Genomic DNA, 23,790 nt, shown 5'->3' with positions numbered 1-23,790 from the left:
TTTTAGCTTATAGAAAATATAGTCAGAGATGTGCATCATAGTTAAAGGAAACGTTTGTGAAATTATTTTTCATCTTGATTATGAGTTTTTCAAATGATAAAAAATACGAGATTCTAAGTTATATATTTTCACAACGACCAACATTAAGGAATAGGCATAGAATAAAGAAATAAGCTATTAAATAAATGTAGATTAAGTAAGATAAGATTACATAAAGGACTATTTATATCTTGGTGAATATATATATAACTTGAAAAATGTACACCTGTATACTTTTTCTTAGTTTCCTGTTGAAAATTATTCTATCTTAAGAAAATGAACCCTTCAGTTTTTGCAAAGGCAGAATATTTAATTTTGGTGTTAGGTAATTTGTGAAAGTAATGCACGTTCTCTAAGTCGCATGGTTCAATCATGAAAACTTAATTGTTTGTTTTGGACAGCTTTAGTTAGGTGTCCTTGTGGATGTTGCCGAGGAAGAAAATAGAAGTTTTGCAGTTAATTCACCCAGCTAAATGAACGAGAATCCACCAGAATCATTCTGTTGTGGCTGTTATTTATTTTTAAAGCCAATTTCGCTGAAGAAATTTAGGCAATAGAGTGGCATTATGTCTTCGTGGGACTAAAGGAACAGGAGTGCTAATGTTCTTAATATTCTCATGGAAATCGGGAATTAGCATATAGGAATTAAAAGTAGATAAAATTGAAGAGGAAAATAAAATAATGTATTTTTAACATCCTAAAGCTTATTAAGATTTATTACATCGTCAAAAGTGTTGATATATCTATTGTTGTATTACACTGATCAAATTATTCTTTTTTTTTGAAAATTGAAGTTACGTACTGTTCAATAACTTGCATAATTCCGCGAATTATTCCACATATTTTAAATTATCATTAGTATAAAGGGACTTCTACAGTGAAACCGTATAAAGGAAACTTTCCAAAGTAGATCACACTGGGTACACTTTCATGTAAAAAGTTTGAAATATAATAAAATTCATTTGGCGATCACTACCCATGAATTTACAATGAATACACAAAAATGAATCATTTTAATTAATATAATGCATATATTTTCAACAACATGAAAAACGTTGACAAGTTATTTGGTGAAACATGAAGCAATGTTTAAATATACGTTGAGAAAACTGTCAAAATTATATGGTTCTGTTATATCGCATGTTTTTTCACTTTCATGGAATCATTTTCTTGTTGTATTGTTGCTATGTTTATACAACTGTTGTATTATTTGTTGAGTTAAACATATGTGAATAATAATGGACAGCTTACCACTAGATGCTGTTTGTTAGGGTACGAAAATCATACACAATTGTAAATGATCTTTTCATATACCAGCACACATATGTACAGAACTAATACTAAAGATAATTATACACATATTTAAATCATGAAAGCTAACCGTAAACGGTAAATCATGATTTATTTTATGTGTAAGATGTGTTCTGTTATGAAATGAATTATAATTGTGTATGTTACTGTTACAAGATTTTGGTCCCTATCAACCAGCTATAGTGGATAGCCTCAACATCACATTAATTGTCAATTCTTTTTTCTGGAAATAACTTTTAATTTCTTATTATAGCATAAAATCATATGCAAGTCATACAAAATGATAACACTTCATTCTGGATTCTAGCGTTAATAAAATGATTTAAAATTCTCTTTATATGAATAAAAATCTTGAGGTTTTCTCCGGTTCAAGTCTAAAGATTCGGATTTTCGCATGTTTTCAGTAAAAGACTGACCATAATAGAGAATAATAAGACTTAAAGAAAGTATTCATTCATGTTTTTATATAAATAAAAGCATGCAATACATTATTTAACTATCGATCATTAGTACAAGTTATCTGATATCTGCAACAAAGTTTAGTAATTCAAATGAAATCGGACAATGTAACGGGCCAATTGAGTTAATGTATGCGATTCGTTAATCGTTGAGATAACGATTATCTATGAACTACTTAAAAAATAAGCATGTCATCCAGCGTGACAGTCTCAATCACATAACAATACACTTTATGTGTTTCTGAAGAAAATGTTTGATTATTAGTTTCATTGTACCGAATTCCTTGAAAATATTTTAAACTTAACATCTACCACTACGTTCGATTATTTAGCAAATTAGCAAAAGTATGTCGACTGTGTAATGGATTTCACTGAAGATATAATCCCATATTGCATTTATGCAAAATCTATACATTCGAGAGTTATACGAAAGTCAAGCGGCTGCTTGTTTGCCAACTACGCACATTTTGCAATAAGGCTTCTTAAATTCGATTTGTTTTACAGGATTAGTTTAAGTACACACACATACTCATATACCTCTATAAAATGTTTAAAACCTATTACGGTGGTAAATATCACGAAGCAGAAGCGGAAACATTTCAGTTGTTTGTAATTTTGCATATTTTGTATCTAAAGTTAGTTTAAACAAAATTGATTTATCCTATATATGATGAATGAAAGAAAGGTTGTAGCACCATTAGCAAGATAGATGTCAGATACAAGCTAGTAAAATGAACATAATATCTCCTTTAGTAATTACGATTTGAATGTGGGTTAAAGGGAAGTTTGTTGGAATGATAATTAATTACTGCTGAAAATTTCTTTCTGTAATAAAATTCACAGTATCACAAAAAATAAATATCACTGACGTCGTCATTACTATCAAGTCTTTTGGCAATTCTTTGAAAAAACGTGTAAAAAAGTATATGAACAGTCATATTCTATTAGATGTATTGATAAGAAGAAAAGAAATGTGAAACAAACAAGCTTTTATCTAAACAAAGTAAAATCCGATACTTTAGACAGGTTTCTCTTTGTTTTAAATCTAATTATCTAATATTTCATATTATATCAAGTCTAAAAATTCAGTCAACCTGTGGGACTAAAATCACACATCGAATAAAGCATTTGTTCTTAGTTCTTAAGGAAATTATGTACATATGAATGTGTATATATTTGCAAAAAGGGGAAGAAAATCGCACTCATTCTCAGGTATTATTCACTTTCTAATTTATTTTGTCTTTTCTGGACAATTATTTTCAATAAAGAAATAAACTTTTTTATCATTCAATAAATTTTTTTAAAATCGTGGTTACTTTTGTTGGTCATGAAAAAAGGAAGAGAGTGAGAGAAGATAGAGATCTATTTAAATATAAAAGCAAATCAATGAGAAAACTGAATTAGATAAATAGTTCTGATAGACTGTGAAAAAAATTTTGTTTGTAAGAAGTACTCAGATAAAAATTAATATTGTACTTAATATAAAACTGATTTCGTTTCAAGTCATGAACTCTTATGGTTGTTTCTTAAATCATGAACCACAACCATCGTTTCATAGTAAAGTATATCGCCAGGTCGTTTACATTTGTTTAATTAAAAACATAGTACGTAGAATGAAGCACAATGTCTGCTAACAATCTTTGCTATAATGTTTGTCAAGCAGATCATTTAGCATGGTCTCAATATATTTGCTCTGTATAAGGTGAATGGAATACTATTCATTCATTAGACAGTGATCATATTGTATATACAATAAAGCTCGAAATGAACTCTCATAGTTCAACCTACTCACTGCAACCTGAAATAACAGACTTCAGAGTATTGAACTATAAATGTTTTTAGTTGATTTCTTCATACTTGCGTAATTTATTATGGATAAATAAGTTCTTACTACTATTATTATTCTTAGTTTTTGGGGGTTGAAATCTGTTCAAAAGGTTCAAGTGCAACCAGATTATAAATAAATGTCATATTAAATAAATTCACAATTCATTCGAAACTACCATTTCTTAAGTCAAAAAATTATGAGCTAAGTTTCAGGTTAAGGGATTATTCTACACTTACACCATTATATCTTAATGGGTTAATCTTTCAGAAATACGCTTAAAATTCTCAGATTCCTGAAAATATTGTTGTTATCTCAGCTCATGATTATTATAAATGATTTATCTGAGGTTAGGTTAAACGAATTGTTTTATGAAAATACTAAGTAAGTAAAACACAAGAATATGAATACTGTGGTATAACCTAATGTTAACATATTTATAAACAACAGATTCTATTTAAAAAAAGTTCATCTATCACTTCTATTCCATCAGTGTGCAATATTTAATAAACAAACATTGAAAAAGTAAAAAAAACCTATTTATTCATTGATAAAATGTTTTTTTCGATGCCCACCAGACATTTCACATGACATGCAAACTGAAAATATCAGTCTTAAAATAAATTAAAATAGAAAGGAAATTGATATAACAATTGTTGGCAATATGTCCATTTATAGTTATGTTGATTAATACCAAATATAATCTTCTATGATAGTTTAATCTTCAAGATAAATCTTTCACACGACAGATATGTATATGTATAGCAGTGAAAATAGTTTAAAAAAAATTTATTGGGATATTTTTCACCATAAACTTTGGATGTTTTTAGTATTTCCTTTACAATACCAGAATTATTAAATAGATATGATTAGTCTGGAGTCAATTTATCTACATAAAGTATTATGAGATTTCAACTGTATATTTAAATGAATAATAAATGATTTAGTTAACAATTTAATAAATCATGCTAATAGTTTCTATATTTTTCCCATTTCCGATTTACAGGAGTGAATCTGATCAGTGTCTGTTGGTAAATTAGAACATTGAATGAATCGTATGATACTCTTTATTGTGGTTTAATTTTAATATAATGTCATATCTATTATAAAATTAATTATTCAGTTGAACTTAATACCGTATTGAATAACGTGCTGATGTTTGAAACTGGGAGTTTATATGAAAATCTCAACAATAGGATGCAAGTATATCCAGTTGATAAAAGACAAATAGAACGGAATGACCATATCCACAATAATATGTTTGAAAAATATCGTTACAACAACGTTTGACTGAAACTAATTTATGTTACAGTATAGAATACTGTTTTGTAATGAAAGAGATACTTGATATAGACCAAATTATTCTATAACATAAGCAATCAGATGGTAAGTATCAGATTCTTTTGTTTTCGTCTGTTTCAACATTTTCCAAAAAATTTACTAACAGCTGATTATTAAATATATGATAAACATGGAGTAAACTGGAATTCAGATTAATTATTCGATGATAAATGTCGAAAACGAATGAGATACGGGTGTAAGAAAGTAGTTATAAAGTGGCTAACCTTTAAAATATGTTAACAATATTTAATTTCGATTTTTTCAAAGCAACTTTAGTTCTGAAATGACTTTCATTTTAAGTCAAATAAAGTTAGTTTAAATGTTTTTTTAGGTGAAAAGGAATGAACAAAACGTTTATTGTTCCAGAAATGGTCCAAATTTGTTTATAATTGAACCATACTTGATATTAAATTAAGAACATACCAAGAAGACTTATCAAAAGAACTACATTCAAATAGGATTACTTAATATTTATTGTTTTCTCTTTGACAAAATTGTCCATTAAAAGCTGATTTTCTCAGTGGTTATTGAGTAATTTAATAAAATGTTTGTCATCATATTTTGGAATTAATTCGATAGTCTATGTCCAGTATGAAATGTTATAAATATACGACTAAAAAAACACTGTAAAACATCGATATTTATATTGTTACCCTATGAAATTCAGTTAAATGCTTCACTTATGATTATATGTGAAAAATTATATTTGAAATAGTCTCAGCGATTGAAATTTAAGTAATTTCAACTTTTCGTCCAGCTAACTTGTCTGGACTTCTACAGGGAGATAATCAAAATCATCAAAGAAATATATGGTGTTTTTTTAACAATCATATTAAAGCTAGACCACCATGGAAAACCTGGAAACACTGGACGGCCGTTTCGTCCTATTATGGGACTCCTCAGCAGTGCGCATCCACGAACCCGCTCTCGTGAGATTCGAACCCAGGACCTACCAGTCTCGAGCCGAAGCCCTTAACCGATAGACCACTGAGCTAGCCAGCATCCAACGGTGTTCAATTGACTCACGCTTTCAACTATGAAGAATACTAAATCTCCACAAAACCCCTTCTGATAATCATATTAAAATCTATACTACGTTAAACCAATCATATTTGGATGTTGAATTTATGTCAACAGGATAACATGAGTCACTTGAATGATAATCAAGTGAAAAGTTCAACGATGTGAAATGAAAGGAGACTGGATGAATTGTGTGTGTGTATGTATGTGTAAGATGAGTTATTAATGAATGATATTCGGTGTTGATATGTTTCTATGTGAAGTAAAAATAAGAATAAAAGTGCAAATTGAAGGTTGAAAAATTGTTTCAGAATCACTGAATTGCAAGTAAGAATGAGAATCATCAAGTACATAATTGTAATGCTAAACATAACTCATATTGATTTCAGTCAAAACAATGACTCATGTGAAATAAACAGGTTGAATAAAGGAAGGGTCAAATTACTTGTTCTTGAATATTTGCCAAATGGTTGCTAGCTGGATACCATCCTTTCTGTTTGGGCCGTTCTTATTCGCATATATATACAGCGCTTCTGCTGTCAATCTTTCTTTATGAGTGTTGAAACCCTTCTGAAGTATTTTGGCCCCTTCAAAATTAATCATATGTCCGGTTTCTAACGCATGTAACGCTATTGCAGACTTATTCTCAAGTTTCCTTATGTCAACCGAAGTTTTGGGAACATTTTTTAAACACTGTTTGTGTTCCTTCAACCTTACATTCAATCGTCTGGATGTTTCACTTATTAGTTGACTTTAAACACTTAATAATGATTTATAAGATATATGTTGAGCTATTTTAATAGAGGAATAAATGAAAGGAAATATTTTAATAGGTATAGATAAGGGAATAATGAAGGACAAGAAGATAATCACAGAGTATGTCAAAAAGTAGAAGTTAAAATTAAATTCACGATATTGCACTATTTAACTGACAAAACATTATATATACTCAATGAAAAAGAATACGATCAAGGGCATTAGCTGTTCCAGTTAAATTTAAAGGTTGTATATCAGCCATTCATTTTCCGAATAAAATTTTTTTCGTGTTGGAAGAATTTTTAAGAACGTCAGAAAATAAATATGTTAAACTATACAGTACATATTATATATATATATATTGGCATTTTCTGACCATACGAAAGTCACTTCTCCAATGAACTGACTGACATTAATTTGTATTTTTAACAGAGTTATCATAAGCTTTCATGATTTTTGTCAGATTCATTAAAATTGAGTGTACTTAAGTTCAAAATTCAGAATTTGATCAATCTGATCAAGTATTTTATCATTCAAACAACTAATAATTAACCATTTGTAAATTAAAACTTGTTCTTTATAAGACATAAAGTGAAAATTCATAGAAATCACATAGATGAAAATGATCAGGTTTAGTAGAAAATCATAAAAAACCTTTAATTAATAACCATTTATATCATAAATAACATATCAAATAATCTTATTTGTTTCATATTATACTTATCTATTCAGTCTATCCACATACATAGTATTCATGGATTAAATAACTAATACAACTAAATAAATAAAAATGAATGAATAAAACAAAAATATCCGTATATTTGTAAATGATTTAAATTCGTCTATAATCTCATAAATTTATTAAAATCTGTATATCTTCAGCCAACGATCGATAAGAAGTAAAAAATATTAAATCGAGGACACGTAAAATATTTTAGACGACGGAAGTTTATAGCGTGATACAAAAGAGATAATAATGCAATTACATAAAATATTTCTAGAAAAATAAGAATAAAATTTCCTCCCTTTAATTTGCATAAGTTAGAGTAGCCACATGGCAAATATGTCTTAGAAGCTAAATATACACACATATTTGTGGATTATAATATATGGAGAATCTATTAGTTAGAGATTTTCAGTTATTCTAAAAAAAATAGAGGAAACTTGGGCATGATTTAAAGTAATTACTTATATTATCATTATGATTGATAGTATACTGAGATTTTACGAAATGTTGAAATTATTTCATTTCATTTACTCAGTTTTATAGTAAAAGTATATGAAATGGATGGTGGCTAACAATGTAGTCCGGTAAGCGTATTATGTTCTATTTGGAACTCGTCAGCTAGATGTACCCGAATCACAGAGTTAATGTTGACTCCGAGACTAGAACTCATTACCTTTCTCTTCAAATGCCACTGCGTTATCCTATACATTAATGGGAAGATTCAAACGAATAATAAAAAAATGAATTAAACTTCATCCTATTAGATAAGTCAGTGGCTATCTGAACTCAGTAGCTTAGTGGATAACGCAATGGAGTTCGGAAAGAACGGTACTGAGTTCGAATCCTGGAATGAGTATCAACTGTGGGATGCAGGTTCATCCGTCTAAAGAGTCCTAATTGGGACGAAACGCGCACCCTGGTTTCCACAGCTAGCCGCCATCCATTTCACACTGTCATGTCTATGACTTTAATCAATAATGAGGCAGTCTGCACAGGATCTACATATTTCAACAAGAGACCGGTCACTTTCAGTCTCAAACACCAATGGGAAGATTCAAACAATCAGTACATAAAATTCAAGGAAATAATGGCTCCGGTATAATTTTTTCATCACTATTTGAAGACATATCGTAAGAATGATGTTATAGGGGACTTTTTCTACCACCTTATACATACGCTTCTACACAGTATTTATCTTGGTGCAACTAATTCTAGCTGTAAACATAGTACCATTAAATAAATAGACCGCATTTTAAAAGTTTATAAACAGTTGTAGGCGCAAAATACTTAACATTTACTGGCCGGATACTATCAGCAACAGCGTTTTATGGGAGAGGACAAACCAGCTGCCAGCTGAAGAGGAAATTAGGAAAAGCCGTTGAAAGTGGATAGGACATACATTACGGAAATCACCAAACTGCATCACGAGACAAGCGCTAACTTGGAATCTGGAAGGGAAGCGGAAAAGAGGAACACCAAAGAACACATTACGTCGGGAAGTAGAAGCGGATATGAAAAGGATGAATAGCAACTAGAAAGAACTGGAAAGGAAGGCTCAGGACAGAGTTGGATGGAGAATGCTGGTGGGTGGCCTATGCTTCTCCACGAGGGGTAACAGGCGTAAGTAAGTTTTTGATAGTTTATACTTTGGGACTCAGTCAACTGGGACCTGTTTGATTTTACTTGATTATGACTTTTAAAGTAGATAAATTTTGCAGGAAAGTTTTTAAACAAGTTATGGAAATCACATCTATTTGAGGAATTACGTAATAACTACTGATTCGTTTTGCTTGCTAACCATTTCAAAAAGAAAACTTTCCAACATAACAATCATTATTTTGAAATATAATTAATTCAACATTGATTGAATTAGATTTTGCTTAACAAATGTATTTTGAGCTTAATAATGCATTCACTATCCTGTAATTTAAAAAAGAACTGTTTTTAATCGTTTTAATAACCAACAATTGTGGATTCGGTGAATATTTATTTCTTCAAAGATAAATGAATAAATTGATAAAATAACTTATAATACAAAGTACTTATTTTAATATATTATGTTTTCCGAATGATTTCATAACATAGTAACATTTCACAATAAACAACATAAACATGTGGTGTAAAATAAAGGGCTTAAATCGAATTAATTAACATAGTTGAAAAACAAAACAAATGGAGCCCGACAACTTTACACATTCATCATTCGGAAAAGAACAAAAAAAAACCCAAATTAAATAAGTCAAAACAAAAAGACCTTTAGTTGAATACATGTAGAGAATTCTGTAAAATAAAAAGAAAGCTTAATTGTATTTATTTAACAAAAATAGAACAGAAACTTTGATCAGATATATATTTGCGCAATTTACTCAACACAGATTGGTTGTCTCAATCAGTGATAATCAAAATAGATTGCTTCCCAACATTGATATGTACGTTCTAATAAATTCTCGTCAAGTTTTACAACCATGAATCAAAGACTAATATTGAGAATCAGATGGCCATATTTATAGGGTGGGAATTTAAGATTTTAAGTGAAATCAATCTCTTAGCATTTGTAAACACCAAAATAACAACCTTGATGAATATAATAAAATCAAATAGTATGTTATGACAACAAGACCTGACTAAGATCTATTCAGAATTCTTCTATTCATAACTATCGTTTAGTACATGGGAATTGTTTTACGTACACATATAAAGTTTATTCAGTTTAAGTCCTAGACTTTCAAATATTCTAATGTAGATTAAATTTGTTGTTGCTAATAGATTTTCTTCATATTCGGATTTGACCTAACTAATTAGGAATATTTTGTTTTGACAAATCATCTAGCCAAAATTGAATTTATTATATTTTTTGAAAAAAAAAAACGTAATTTTTGTATCAGTTTGCCATCGCGATCAATCATTCAGGTTAGAAAATAATCACCATAATTCAGACAAATAAGTAATATTTCAAAAGGAAATCAAAATGTTGATAAACATTGACAAGTGGTTATTTTTCACATGGAAATGTTCGTTTTAAGAATCATATAATAAAATGCGTTAGCTATAATTATGACGATCCTATAAAATTGAAACCGAATTTATTTCGGAATATACATATTTCAGTCATCGTGATATTTCTATCAATCGGTTTTTAATCAATTTCTCAGTTTGTAAGTAGCACAGAATTATGCACTTCTTAATTAAAGTGGAAACAGTTATATAAAGAACTAAGATGTTAGTTATTCTTGATAATAACTGAAGTTGATTGTGCCATGAATGAATAAATAAAAAGAAATATATTGAAAGTCAACCGGATTTTCACATTGTAAATTTATGAAGGATCATAGATGACTTGAACGTTACTACACTGTTGATTTCAAGGTGTCGATAACTGAGACGATAAAGAATAATACTAAGCTATCTGACCGACATGTTCTAACTTCGAAATAAACTTCCCGAAGAGTGTCCATTAAAGTAAACAAGGTTTGTTCAATTTGGTGGTCCTAGTTCGTTTAACTTGGAGGTCAGTGTTCTGAAAATACAGTAAGTAACTGGTACGCATCCATCTCAATGCTCACTGTCAAACCTATTTTCTTGGGAGGGAGTGATTTAACTGGATGAAGCGTCAAAATCACCTTTTTAGCTCATTGTCTTTTGTCAACATTACTTCCGTTTTAATTCAAGAGGATGATTATTCAGTTTACTATGCGTTTTATTCTTAGTGTGATATTTTTTTTCAGTATAATATTGATTTAGTTCAGTATTCTTTGAATTAATGCAGTATTAAATTTATTCAATATGATGTGTAGCTGAAGTTTTTGAAATAATTCCGTATATTTTTCCTACACGTGATAATTATGGATTGCTCAAGTGTAAGTAACATCAACATATAAATGGGTGTATTCATGTATGTTTGTGATTTATTTTTGAGGCCAGATGAATAAATGTCACTAGCCTTTGTGTGTCTCTCTACATGTCATAGGATAAGGAGTTTTAGTACCAGGAACAAGCTAGTTAAGCACTCAACAGGCATAACAAAGACTGACATAACAGAGGAGACCACAACAGTAAAAATTTGTAAAAATTTAATTTATCAAATTTATTTATTATAGATGCAAAAAGGTAGTTTAACTAGAATTCATCGGTTTTCACATATTTATGTGATGTACAAACCAACGAAAATGTAGTTAAATTTCTAAATTATTTTTGTTCTGAAAGACCTTTTACTGGAAACTAAATTCATACAGCGTATCTCATGGGTATTACGATAAGGCTAAAATTAACGATTACTTGTCATACATCTATGAGGATATTTGCGCATTTGGTATACATCCTACTTCATTTACTGCTAAAATTCCTACACATACAAATATTTTACACTATAATTTAATTTAACTGTTACATTTATTGGTAAACCTGTTACATTTTAATGTAGCCATATAAAATAGAAAACTCCTACTGTCTGTAGGCAAGATTGGAGGATGAAGATTTAACATTTTATCGAATATCAAGTCTATTCAATTTATGTCTGTTTTATCTCGTTTTCTTCAGTAAAAAGATTACATTATCTTTGTGAATGAACAACAACCAATTGGTAAGAATATGAAGTGAATAGCTTGACCAAACAATCTTCGTGAAAATGAACAATCATTAGTATACAACATTTATATAGCAATCTACTTATAAAAGTAAATTTTTTACAATGAATTAAAAGAAATAATCTCATACCGACTTCCAATCACAAACTTTGCTCTTTAAAATATGACCCAAAAAGAAAAATCAAAGTCCTTTTGAAAAAGTTATGAAAGTACATGTGAAAATCTGTAAAGTAATTTTAAAACCAGAGATTGTATTATTAGTAGGAAAAGTTTGTTTCTCCTTGTCACAAAATATTCATAAATGTATTTTTAATTACATCTGCTGATGTAATGGGCTCATTGGACGAAATCCCTCATTCTTGCCAGTAATTGCAAGGTGATGGAAGTTATGAGGTGTCAAATACATAAACATCATCGAAGTAAGGTCGACAGGCCCATAAGTCTGCAAAACATCCCTAAAATTAGGTTCAGGATATGATCAACATGAAACCATGAACCCTTCTTCAGGAAAAAGTCACAACTATTCGCACACTATTGTGATAAAGGGGATTTGTGAAAGTTACCTTAAATAAATTATTTGGCATTTTACTATTATATATTGCAGTAAACGCTTTCGGTTTTACTTACTAATAAACATTATAACACAACAATGGAAGTGAAAAAAACCATCAGTACTAAACTTCATTATTAAAGATAGTAAGACTTACTCGGTACCCCCATGAACAGTGGCACAATGTAAGGAATTTTGACCAGCATTATTAAGAATCGTTAAGTCAGGATTATGACGTAATAACAATTCTACCAGAGTAGTATTTTGACTTGAAATAGCATCATGGAGGGGAGTGTCGCCATCACAATCCTAACATGCATAAGCAAAAATGAACAAATAATGATAATTAGATTTTAAAAAATATAATACGAAAATGGAGCTAATGGATTTATAAATAAAAATGTTCATAAAAAGAAAAAAATGATACAAAACATTCTTTGTTAGCAAATGTTCAGTTGCTGAGAATAGATAATAAATGACAGAACTATGAAAAACATATTATCAATGTAATGGCTAAAAAATGACTATTGGTCGTAAAATACCCCTAGGGAACAAGTTAGATTACTCTTTATATTTCTAAATAAAATCTTGAGAACAACAACAAAAATATCTAAAGCATCAACAATAAACAGTATTCACAGTTGATATCCAGGTAATATATGGTAGTATGTAAATTGTGCAGTTTAAATAGAAATTATATTTTGATTAACTTTTATAAAATTATGTATTACTGATAAGTAAAACAGTCAATAGTATTTATTCATAATTACATTAATTTTTGTACAATTAATAATTTCAAAGATCATTTTTATTACACAAAGTATGAAACTCACTAGATTTTCTATGAGACTGTCTTTATATCATAAAAACATATTGAATGAACTACTGTTCATTTTGGAATTGAACCTAGATAGGTATCACACTAACAATTGATGGCAAGTTGAATCTCATAAAAATGCTACATTATTAATTAAGAAAACAAATTTAAGTGATAAGTAAAAATTTGAGTCTTCTGATGAACGACCAATCATATTTATCTGTAATATTATTTAATTAGAATTACCAAATAACTGTAGCTTATATCTTGCATAGATAAAAGTTAAGTTCTATATTTAAAGAATAGGTCGAATCAAAGCAATCTCTATCAGTCACAGGTAGTGGTTTGAATGATATATATTTTGAAAAATATTTAGTAGATGTCTTTTGGAACTTCACCAAAATCCATGTTTTCTTACAATTTCACTCAAAAAGCTATATCAGATGGTCTAAGTATTCAGAAAACAGTCCATTATGAAGTCACAGAGAGTAGTTTTTGAGTGTGAACTATTTAAAACTACAACAGAGTAATCATGTATCGAAATAAATAGTAAGTATTAAGCTGTATCCATACAGCTTACGAACATATAGCAGTAAAGCGTTGATTGATTAACTGAACTTAATCGATGTTATTGGGAAAAAAATCAGTGAAAATTGAACAGGGAATATAATCAGTTACATGTGTTTTACCATAAAACGAGAGAACCCTGATGGGTTAAGAACATAAATGTAACTAAAACTGATTAGTTTTAGTGCCGTACACAGTATGAGAAAAACTAGAATGAAGAAATAGTGCTTTAAAAATAAACATTTCATTATTTAAGGGTGGTGTTCTTAATTCCTGATCGAACACAATGATTTAGTTGAAAAGCGTAGTGAAATAAGCATTGTAGAAATAAAAAAATATGGTGTTTAGAGAAATTTTATTCAAGACAACTGGTTAACAGTCACCTTTACCACAACACTTCTGATTAAATGCTCAAAATTTTGACATTCTAGATGAAAACATCTTCAATACCATTTGACATTGGGTCTAACCCAGTGTGGGGTAGTGGGTTTGGACGACTAAGAAGTATTAAAGAGGGACGAAAAAAGATTATTAATGCTGGACTTTTCTCAGATGCATTTTCAGTTGATATGAATAATCTTAGCTATCCGCAAATTATTATTTTATGTCTTTACATACCCCTTGTTGAAAAAATAAATAAAAGCGTTATGAAAATAACAAAAAACCCAATACACATTAAAAGTATGTGATCTTATGATAGTAGGAACGAGATTCCTTATACAGCTTCAAAAAGCACAATTAATAAAGTTGACATTTCAATCGATGGATACACAGGAAATTGATGTTAATAAACACATCAAAAACATCTTTATCCATTTCATCAGGATGTATAACATTCTTCTTTTCATTTGTGAAAAAAATACATCATATTACTTCAAATTTCAATTTTCTTCTTCATTTTTGCATTAAATTCAGAATAAAAGCTTATTAAGGGGAAAGAAAATATTACTGACAAGTAAGATAGAGAATTATAAAACCAAGTTATATATATATATATATATATATATTAGTAGTTTTGTGAAAACATATATATTTGGTATAGGAAAGAAACTGGGATTTATGTCATTTTAGAAAACTTTCTGTAAAACAAGACATCAGTGGTATGTAAAGTAATAAAAATTTCAGTAAATTTTGGGATCCACTTCAACATAACATGGTTACAGATGAAGTTTCATTTGTACTTTTAAATAAAAATACTGTTTTAATTAGAACGTTTGTGAAGAAAATAGATTTTTGTTGTGTTCATTCGGACAATCAATTCTAACTTTCAAAACCCCAACATTCCAGAAGAATTCGCGCCAGATTACCAAGTTACAATATGACTCTCCAAACACGTCAGTTATAGCATCATGTAGTTTAGAAAAAGAAAACGTTACATCAAATTGGATTTTCAAACACCTATAAATGCATTTAGCAATGAACTCTATAATAATCTCATAGGTAGATCCGTCAATTATACAAACTATCCAGTAAACTCAGCACTCCGCATAGTCATGTAGTGCAATGCTTCGCTAATCTTTCAACTCGATAACAGCTATAATACAGATCCTAACGTTGCATGAAATCAGAAGGCAAAGAAAATCTGCAACTACAGTTTATTATCAAATGACGCAGGTTACAAAGCTACAAGCACATGAGTAAGTTTCAGCGAGCAAACGCGATTAATTACATAGGCAAATTTACGGTCAAAATGTATAAGGGCACAGCAAGACAAAGCGAAAGCTAATAATAGGATTTGAGTGCATACATATATGGGGAGGAGGATGAATCACCGAATGATATTTAAGCAAGCAACGTTTTGGTTAGAGTCTGTCATGTGTTCTACTGATCATAACAGTACAAAGAAATATACAGATTGTTACTATCCAAACGACAATGTCTGTTAAGTATGTTAATAAAAAGGCCTAACTAAAATTAACCATAATCGAAATTGGGTGTAGGATAGTTGCTTTAGTCAAAAGACAACGACAAGCTCCTAAACTGTGATGAATTAGCAGTGATTCGTCATTTAAACTCCAACTTACATATTCAAAATTAGTTTTTCTCTCATTTAAATGGCACTGTTTCAGAGATCGAACGTTAGCTTTAGATCTACCACTTTTATTCTTATAAAGATCTACACTGCTCATTATCAAATTTTATTTAAATACAATCTATTTAGAAGCAATTGAAGCAACTGACATTATTCAACTGTGTAATCAAATGAATCTTTGTAATAATGGCTGTTGTTTTTTCCACTTATTATGAAACTTAAAAGCGAATTATTCAGCTTTCGGAAAAGGCTTATCTTAGTTTCCCTATGTCACGGAAACAAAATGATAAAAGGCAGTACTAATGGGAAACGGATTTCAACTTATAAACCAACGTGAAACTACCTTTAGTTATAAAAAAATATCCGTCTAGTCATGTAAGTTCTTCATAAGATCTCTTGAATTAATGATGTAGCTAAGCATATATGATGACAAGCAAAATTTCATCAGACTAGGTGAAGATATAAAAAGTTAAAACAGCAAGATTAACTTTTATTCATTACGTTTACAAAGATAGAAAAGACATAATTTTACATCCCATCAAGCTTCAGCTAACTGTATACCATGTAAAGATAAAAAGCTAAATAACTTGAAACTAGCTTAGTGGGCCCATTGCATGGTTTGATACTGAAGCAGATAATCAGTTTAATAAAGGAGAAAATTGATCGTTTTTTCTTCCATGTAAACGAAAAACAAATAGGTTTTTACTGTTCAAATTAAGATCTTTCAAGTCATAATAAACGAGACTAGGATTATTTGGTTAATTATACACACTTTCTTTTATTTAAATGGCAATATAACAACTACTAGTTCAAAGAAAAGAATGCTATAATGGTTTTCTTGAATCAAAACTGTTCTTCTTGAATAAAATTATTTGTGTAAAGTTTTCTACCTAATTATACTTCTGGAATTAAATGAGTCGACAGGCTAAAGCAGAAATGAAACTGAAACTAACTTGACGAAATTTTCAATTCATCACTTATTAGAAAAAAGTTGTACATAACAAAAAAGACTAGTATGATTGCCTTAATTATGATTTGTATCCTAATCCCATTTAAGACGTAATTTAAATTGGCTTTACTAAATTTTAAGTTAATTTAAAGGTAAAAGAAAATGAAAAACGGAATAATTAAAATGATGTTTAAATTTGATGCTCATATCACATCCCTTTGAAAATTTTCATAATACAGAATAGAAAATTGTCATTAACTTATTCAACAACTGGTTGTGTATAATTCTGGATTTATTAAAAACAACTAAACGTTCCTGATGAAAAACGAAATATTTATTCACGTTATATTGATGCGGATATGTCGAAGTAAAAACTAGTTTCAAAATATCACTCTATTGGTTTCTAGTTTAGAGATTGACATTTTAAACATTGATAACCAACTTCTTAATACGTTCATAACTACTTTAAATTACTGAGTATTATGAAACTTATAAATATTCATAGTTAGTTAAGCTTATTGTCTAGATAAATGTTGTTATGACAGTTAAAGTGAAAAACTGTCATTGATGAAAAAAATTTGTGACAATGCAAACATTTCAATAGAAAACTAGCTTTGTAGTAAGATTTATGAATAATATTGATTATAGTGAAAAATAAAATGAATAAATATTTTAATTAAACATATAAACAGAGGGAAATGTTTTGCGAACTATGTCTTAATAGATTTTTGCAAATTCCGAATGAACAGTTAAAGAAAAAAACTGACGAGTTTATTTTCCGGACTGTAGTATATATATATATATATATATATATACGTATAGGAAATGAACATATATTTCTTATAGGAGAAATTATTAATTAGGTATGGAAACAGTTTTTTTCTATATGTGAAAAGAAGACAGATCTACTGTTGTTAGTGATATTAAAAGGAAATTGAAATTGCTTTAATAATTAGAACAGATACGACTAGGAAGATTGCGGTAGGAGATAACAAATGTACAGTATGTCTATATGTATACATATAAGGAAATACTGTGGTAACTAAACTGGGGATATATATATATATGTATATACGGTAGAAAAATTACATTCTCTCATTTTCGTTTAATGAATACTTATCAAGTTTTAACATTTTTAAATTTAAGATTAATAACTTTGGCACAAAATTTCCTGCTAAGACAAGCGTCTTCTATTTTTCTTTCATCTAACAGCTGTTAAAACATTGATTGAAGCATGAACATTTTGTTTGAAAACATTGTTAAATTAAATAAAACATGTTAGGCGGTATACAAAAATGTCACTAAGGCGAAAATCTATTTTTGTTACCTTTATATGTTGCTTATTGTTAATCTCTCTCACTCTCACTAAATCTTTCATAATAATTTATTGGTAAATATTCACTATTATAAAATATATAAAAACAAAGTAAAAACAATCGAAGGGATAGATTTCTACTGAAAGTCTGAAAAATATATGAGTCAAATTATGTTTTAAAGAAATTTGAAAATTTAACATATAATACATGTAATGTTTCGTGAAAAATGTTATGTTATGAAAATTTTCAAAATATGGATAGATATCCAAGTAAAGATAATCAAAAACATTTCTGAAATAAAATACAATACAATTTAAAAACAATTGTTGTAGATAATTCTCATTAGTGAATGAAACAAATTGAAGTATTATGAAAACCATCTCATCAATAGTTCGCATCCATGATACCACCATTGATTGAACGCAGAACGTTCAGACTTCGCAAAGAACGCTTAACCACCAGAATAACGAGCCGGCATTCAGTATTGTACATGTCTAAATGTGCTTCCTGGTTTACAAGGGATGTCTAACTTAAATCGGTTCGTGATATCAACAATGAATAGTTGATTTTTCATAATAGTCACGTAATCTTCAAGTTTTCATAAAACAATTGAGTTAAGAAATCGTAGTTACTGAGTTTTAAATTTATGGAGACAAACAGTACCACTCAGTAAACCATACTTATATTCAAGATTAGATACAAAAGGTTTCTAAATGAATCAAGCAATATAACGATAGTTGTTTCAGTTGTGCTTATAAGTTTACAATTTTACATTAGCATGTACTATGCTTTTAATTGCTAAAATCAATAAATTTCACTAGATTAATAGAATGGATATGTTAAAACATTATTACGCAAAAATGAACTTTTTACTGGATTTGTCTAGACTGAAACTAATGTGCAGGACATCGGAAGACTAAATCTTATAGAAATCATGAACTGATTAATGTTAGACTGTAATTGAACAGCTGAAAGCACTAGACGGCCGTTTTGCCTCAATATGAAACTCTCTAGAAGAGCGAATCTAAGACACCGCACATGGGGCTCGAACCCAGGACCTTTGTTCTTGGTTCTGAGTGATGGTCTAGCATTGATTAATTCATGTCTTCAATGGAATTCAACAATCTACACAACTCCATACTGAGAAGACTAATTAAAGTTTCATTTTATGAAACGTATATTTTAAAGATACACAAAAGCATCTTTTCACAAATAAATAATATTTGATGTAAAATAATGACCATAAAAACAGTAGGGAAAAGTGAAATTTTGTACCCTTTTCATAAAGTTTTAAAACTAATGATACTGACTAAAAAATCTTTTGGTGATTGTCATAAACTACCTTCAGCTATCTCTCTTTATTTCTTACTATGGTATTTCAGAAGTGAGCAAGGCGTTAAGTTAATGATAATAATAAATAATTCATGAAAATTATAAGATATTAAAACTACTTGAATTATATGAAAGCCATACATTTTGGTTGGGTTTTTTTTATAAGGCATCTTAAGAGATTCTCTCAGAAACGAAATGGTTATTTGGAATAAGAAAAACATTAAATTCAGTTGGATTTACCATAATAGTGAAGTTCATTGGGTTCAGATTTTTGTAATAGGTACCATTCAAAGAAAATGTATAGATAGCAGTCAGATATAAGTAAATTCACTATCATTCCATATGAATAATAAGTTTATATTTTAAAAAATGAAAAGAATAACCCCTTGACATTTTTATTGTTCCTAAAATTATTCAAATATACAAAATTTTAGATTTTTGTAGAAATTCTACAGGATTGTTTATTAGTATATAATCATATGATATACGCTTAAAGATAAAAAGTATTTGCTTCCTTGTAGAAACAGAAAATTGAGATAATCATCTACAAGACAGATATTAAAAATGAAGTTAATTGTTATACATTCTAAACTTAGAAATTATCCAAACTAATTTTGAGAAGTCGAAATGGAATCAAGACGAAGCTATTTATACCAACTAGTTATTTATTGAAGCATGGTGCAATCAATAAGGTTTATTACCATACTGTATATCAATACAACCAGTTTCATCTTTTCTACTGTTACAAAGTTAAGGATGTATTATCACTTAGTTTATGAACCATTTACGACGGCCATCGATCTTATTATTTCATAGAGCACTTTATATCACTAAAATAAATACAAGCTGCGTTTAGTGCTTATAATCAATTGACGCGTAACTGTTAAATCCTAAAAAGAAGTCAAGTAAAAGTGACCAATAATAATTAAATTTTTATATATAATAACTTTTTCTATTTATACTGTATAAAGTTATCTACAATCACCAAATGGATAAGTATAATGACATACTCAAGTATATTTATACCTTACAAGACAGCTTTATTTGTCTTACATTCAAGTCACAACTAATAACAGAACACTACAGAATCAATTTTGCTATACAACCATCAGATTAGGTTATTGAATATCACATTGCCCTGAGTTTTTTAATGGTTGATTGGAGGGAATCAGACGAAATCTAATACATAGGCTTTCTGTTTGATAACATCCATGGATATCTGTTTCCTTCAGTTTGCAGACAAACCTAATTTGATAAACATAGAAAGTGCACAATTTATATTCATTACATATTTTTAGCAATGTCTATTCATCCGAATAAAAGTAGTCCATCAAATGGTTAATTAGACTAGTACCAACTTAAATGACCATTTTAGCTGGGTTTAGTAATAAGTTTGGATTATAATTACAACCATCTTCCATCAGCAGTACTTGACCTCGGACAGTTATGAACAATGTCTATCTAGTGTTTTACAAGCTCAGTCAATAACAATATGCAAATGAATAGAATTGAAAAAAACAAACACCCTAACCAGTTGTATTGAGAACCTATGAGGTATTTTTATCCCGAAGTTTGCTTTTGTTATCGTAAAAAATATTTTGTAATCCAAAAATCTGAGAACTATCAGCAAGCCCCAGTTACTAGTCATTGTCAATGAGATAAACCATAAAGATTTAAAATTAAAAGTGTTGCTACACAATTACTTGATCATTATTAAATCATGTATAATTCATTAAATGCGTAAGAAGTAGGTAATGTGGACTTATTTCCATTAAACTGATCTAACATACTAAATAGAAGATAACTCCGCCTGTAGCTCTTCTAGAGTTGCCGCCGGTTCCAAGCCCTGGTAAAGGAGGAGAGTTGGGCATTAGGTTAGCGACCCTATCCCTTAGAAAACTAACCCGCTAAAAAACGCTAATCAGAAAAAATAATTCAAACAATATACCAACTGAAGCACTGAAGTCAGACATTGAAGTAACAGCAAACATGCTTCACTATCCAGTGCGCCAACGCACTGGAAAGAAGGATACCTCATCAAGATACCAAAGAAGGAGATATGAGAGAACTACAGAGGCATCGCACTACTACCAGTACGAGGAAAGTTTTTCAACAGAGTTTTGCTGAATCGGATGAGAGACACAATAGACGCTCGACTCCGAGATCAACAGACGGGATTCCGTAATGATCAGTCGTGCACAGACCGATTCGCGACACTACGGATCATCGTCACTATACATCAACTTCATTGACCATGAGAAGGCGTTTGACAGTGTGGACCGGAGAAAATTATGGAAACTTCTTCGACACTATGGAGTACCGCAGAAGATTATCAACATTATCCAGAACTCATACGACGGACTACAGTGCAATGTGGTGCATGGAGGACAGCTGACAGACGCATTTCCAGTAAAGACCGGAGTCAGACAAGGCTATCTACCCTCCTCCTTCCTCTTTTTTTCCTTTGATTGACTGGATTATGAAAACCTCGACATCTGAGGGGAAGGACGAAATACAATGGACATCTCAGAATCAGTTAGAAGATTTGAACTTTGCAGATGACCTAGCCCTTCTATCTCATACACACGAACAGATACAGACGAAGACAACAAATGTAGCAGCAGCCTCTGCACCAATAGGCCTCAAAATGCACAAAGGAAAAAGCAAAATTCTCAAATACTGCACGGAGTGCACCAGCCCAGTCACACTTGATGGCGAAACTCTGGAAGAGGTGGAAACATTCACGTATATATATATATATATATGTTTACATGCATATGATTTGTTATTTAGAGATACCATAAAACATTCACATAACAATAGTATATAGTTGAAGTCATTAAAATAAATTGAAGCTACAGACTAATAAAACTAATTGACTACAATGATATAATTAGGTAAGGGTTAGTACAACATTAAGACAGTATGGATAACTTCTATTTATATTAGGCGTAATGTTATTTTTTAGTTATTTAATTATGTGATCGAGTTATTTAACATTGGACAGTGTAGAGAGGAAGAATTTTTATTTGAAAATCATTTGTTTTTAGTCTATACTAGTAGCCCATGAGTATCCAGTCCGTATCTTTAGAATATTCTGTTTTTATTTCATTCTTTAAGAATAATTCATATTAATTCGACTGTTTTTAATAAACCGATTATATTTTTCTTATAACTAATAATTATTATTTGTTCCCAGATAATAATCGTTTGCCATTAGCATACTTTGACTAACTTTCATGTTTTCCGCCAATTATATTATTATAATTAAACTTCTATTATTATTATTATTAATTTTACTATCTTCAACTCGAACCATTTTCTGATTTATATTATTGTAATCCATGTAACTGCTTTAACTCTAGGCTACGTTAACATTATTGATTCTCCTCCCTTATTTTCTATGAAATAATTTCGATTAATCAATAAACGTTTTGTACTTTATTGACGACCTCATTGGATCTAATTAGAAAATCAACTAATTTATTGTCAAAGGGTATTGTCATGATTATTCATTTGGAAATTCCACATCATTTCATGATGAACTCATGAACATGTATACGTATAGACAGAGATGAAGAAAACTAAGATTGCCTAGAAGAAAAAATCACTTAATTGACAAAATGGAACGAAATGTAAGAATTGTATGTGTTACACAAAGATGAATTATTGTTGTGGTAAAGTTTGTAAAGTAGAATTTACAAATAGTTAACCAATGGTTATTTTCAATATCAGTGGAATATTTTTTTTAAATATCAAAAAACATTAGCTTCAAAATTGGAAATTTCATGGGAAACTAACAGTCGATTTGAACTTGAATCTTTTATACTGATCAAAAGAGTTTTAAACCTATAACCAGTAGATTCTGAATTTACACTTTTAAAAAAATATTAGGCAATAATCACGTATAAACATTAACGTTTGCTAATCAACGCTAACTTGGTATTTAAAAAAATAAAAACCAAACAGTCTGTTTATCGATGATTAAGATAAGGAACATAAGTTAAATAAGAAATTAGAAACAAAAATTTTGTTGGTTAAGTAAATTTAGCTCAATGTTACAATGATCAGATAAAGTTATTCAAAAAGTGAATTTCTACCTCGACTACACTCCTAAACATCAGTGGGAAGATTCAAAAAACAATGCAAAATGAATTAAAACTTCCC

The 23,790-nt window shown here is 29.5% G+C and overlaps 1 protein-coding gene and 1 non-coding gene across 2 annotated transcripts in view; both read right to left on the bottom strand.

Annotated features, from left to right (window-relative positions):
• Nucleotides 1–4,173: 4,173 nt before the first annotated feature.
• The window catches only part of Smp_171440 (putative mind bomb), a gene marked incomplete at both ends in the record, with an annotated part of 39,110 nt that continues 19,493 nt past the window's right edge, over nucleotides 4,174–23,790 (bottom strand). Inside the window, 2 exons of the mRNA XM_018789772.1 lie at nucleotides 4,174–4,246; nucleotides 12,768–12,919. Coding sequence (XP_018655182.1) covers nucleotides 4,174–4,246; nucleotides 12,768–12,919 — 225 coding nt within the window. The remainder of the gene's footprint in view (nucleotides 4,247–12,767; nucleotides 12,920–23,790) is intronic.
• On the bottom strand, nucleotides 5,896–5,967 carry Smp_tRNA_01142_Pseudo_CGA.1.1. Its single transcript has one exon. It is a non-coding gene (tRNA).

The sequence above is a fragment of the Schistosoma mansoni genome, chromosome W (genome assembly GCF_000237925.1).
Source record: "Schistosoma mansoni strain Puerto Rico chromosome W, complete genome".
NCBI lineage: Eukaryota > Metazoa > Platyhelminthes > Trematoda > Strigeidida > Schistosomatidae > Schistosoma > Schistosoma mansoni.
This window is presented reverse-complemented; position numbering and strand designations above follow the sequence as displayed.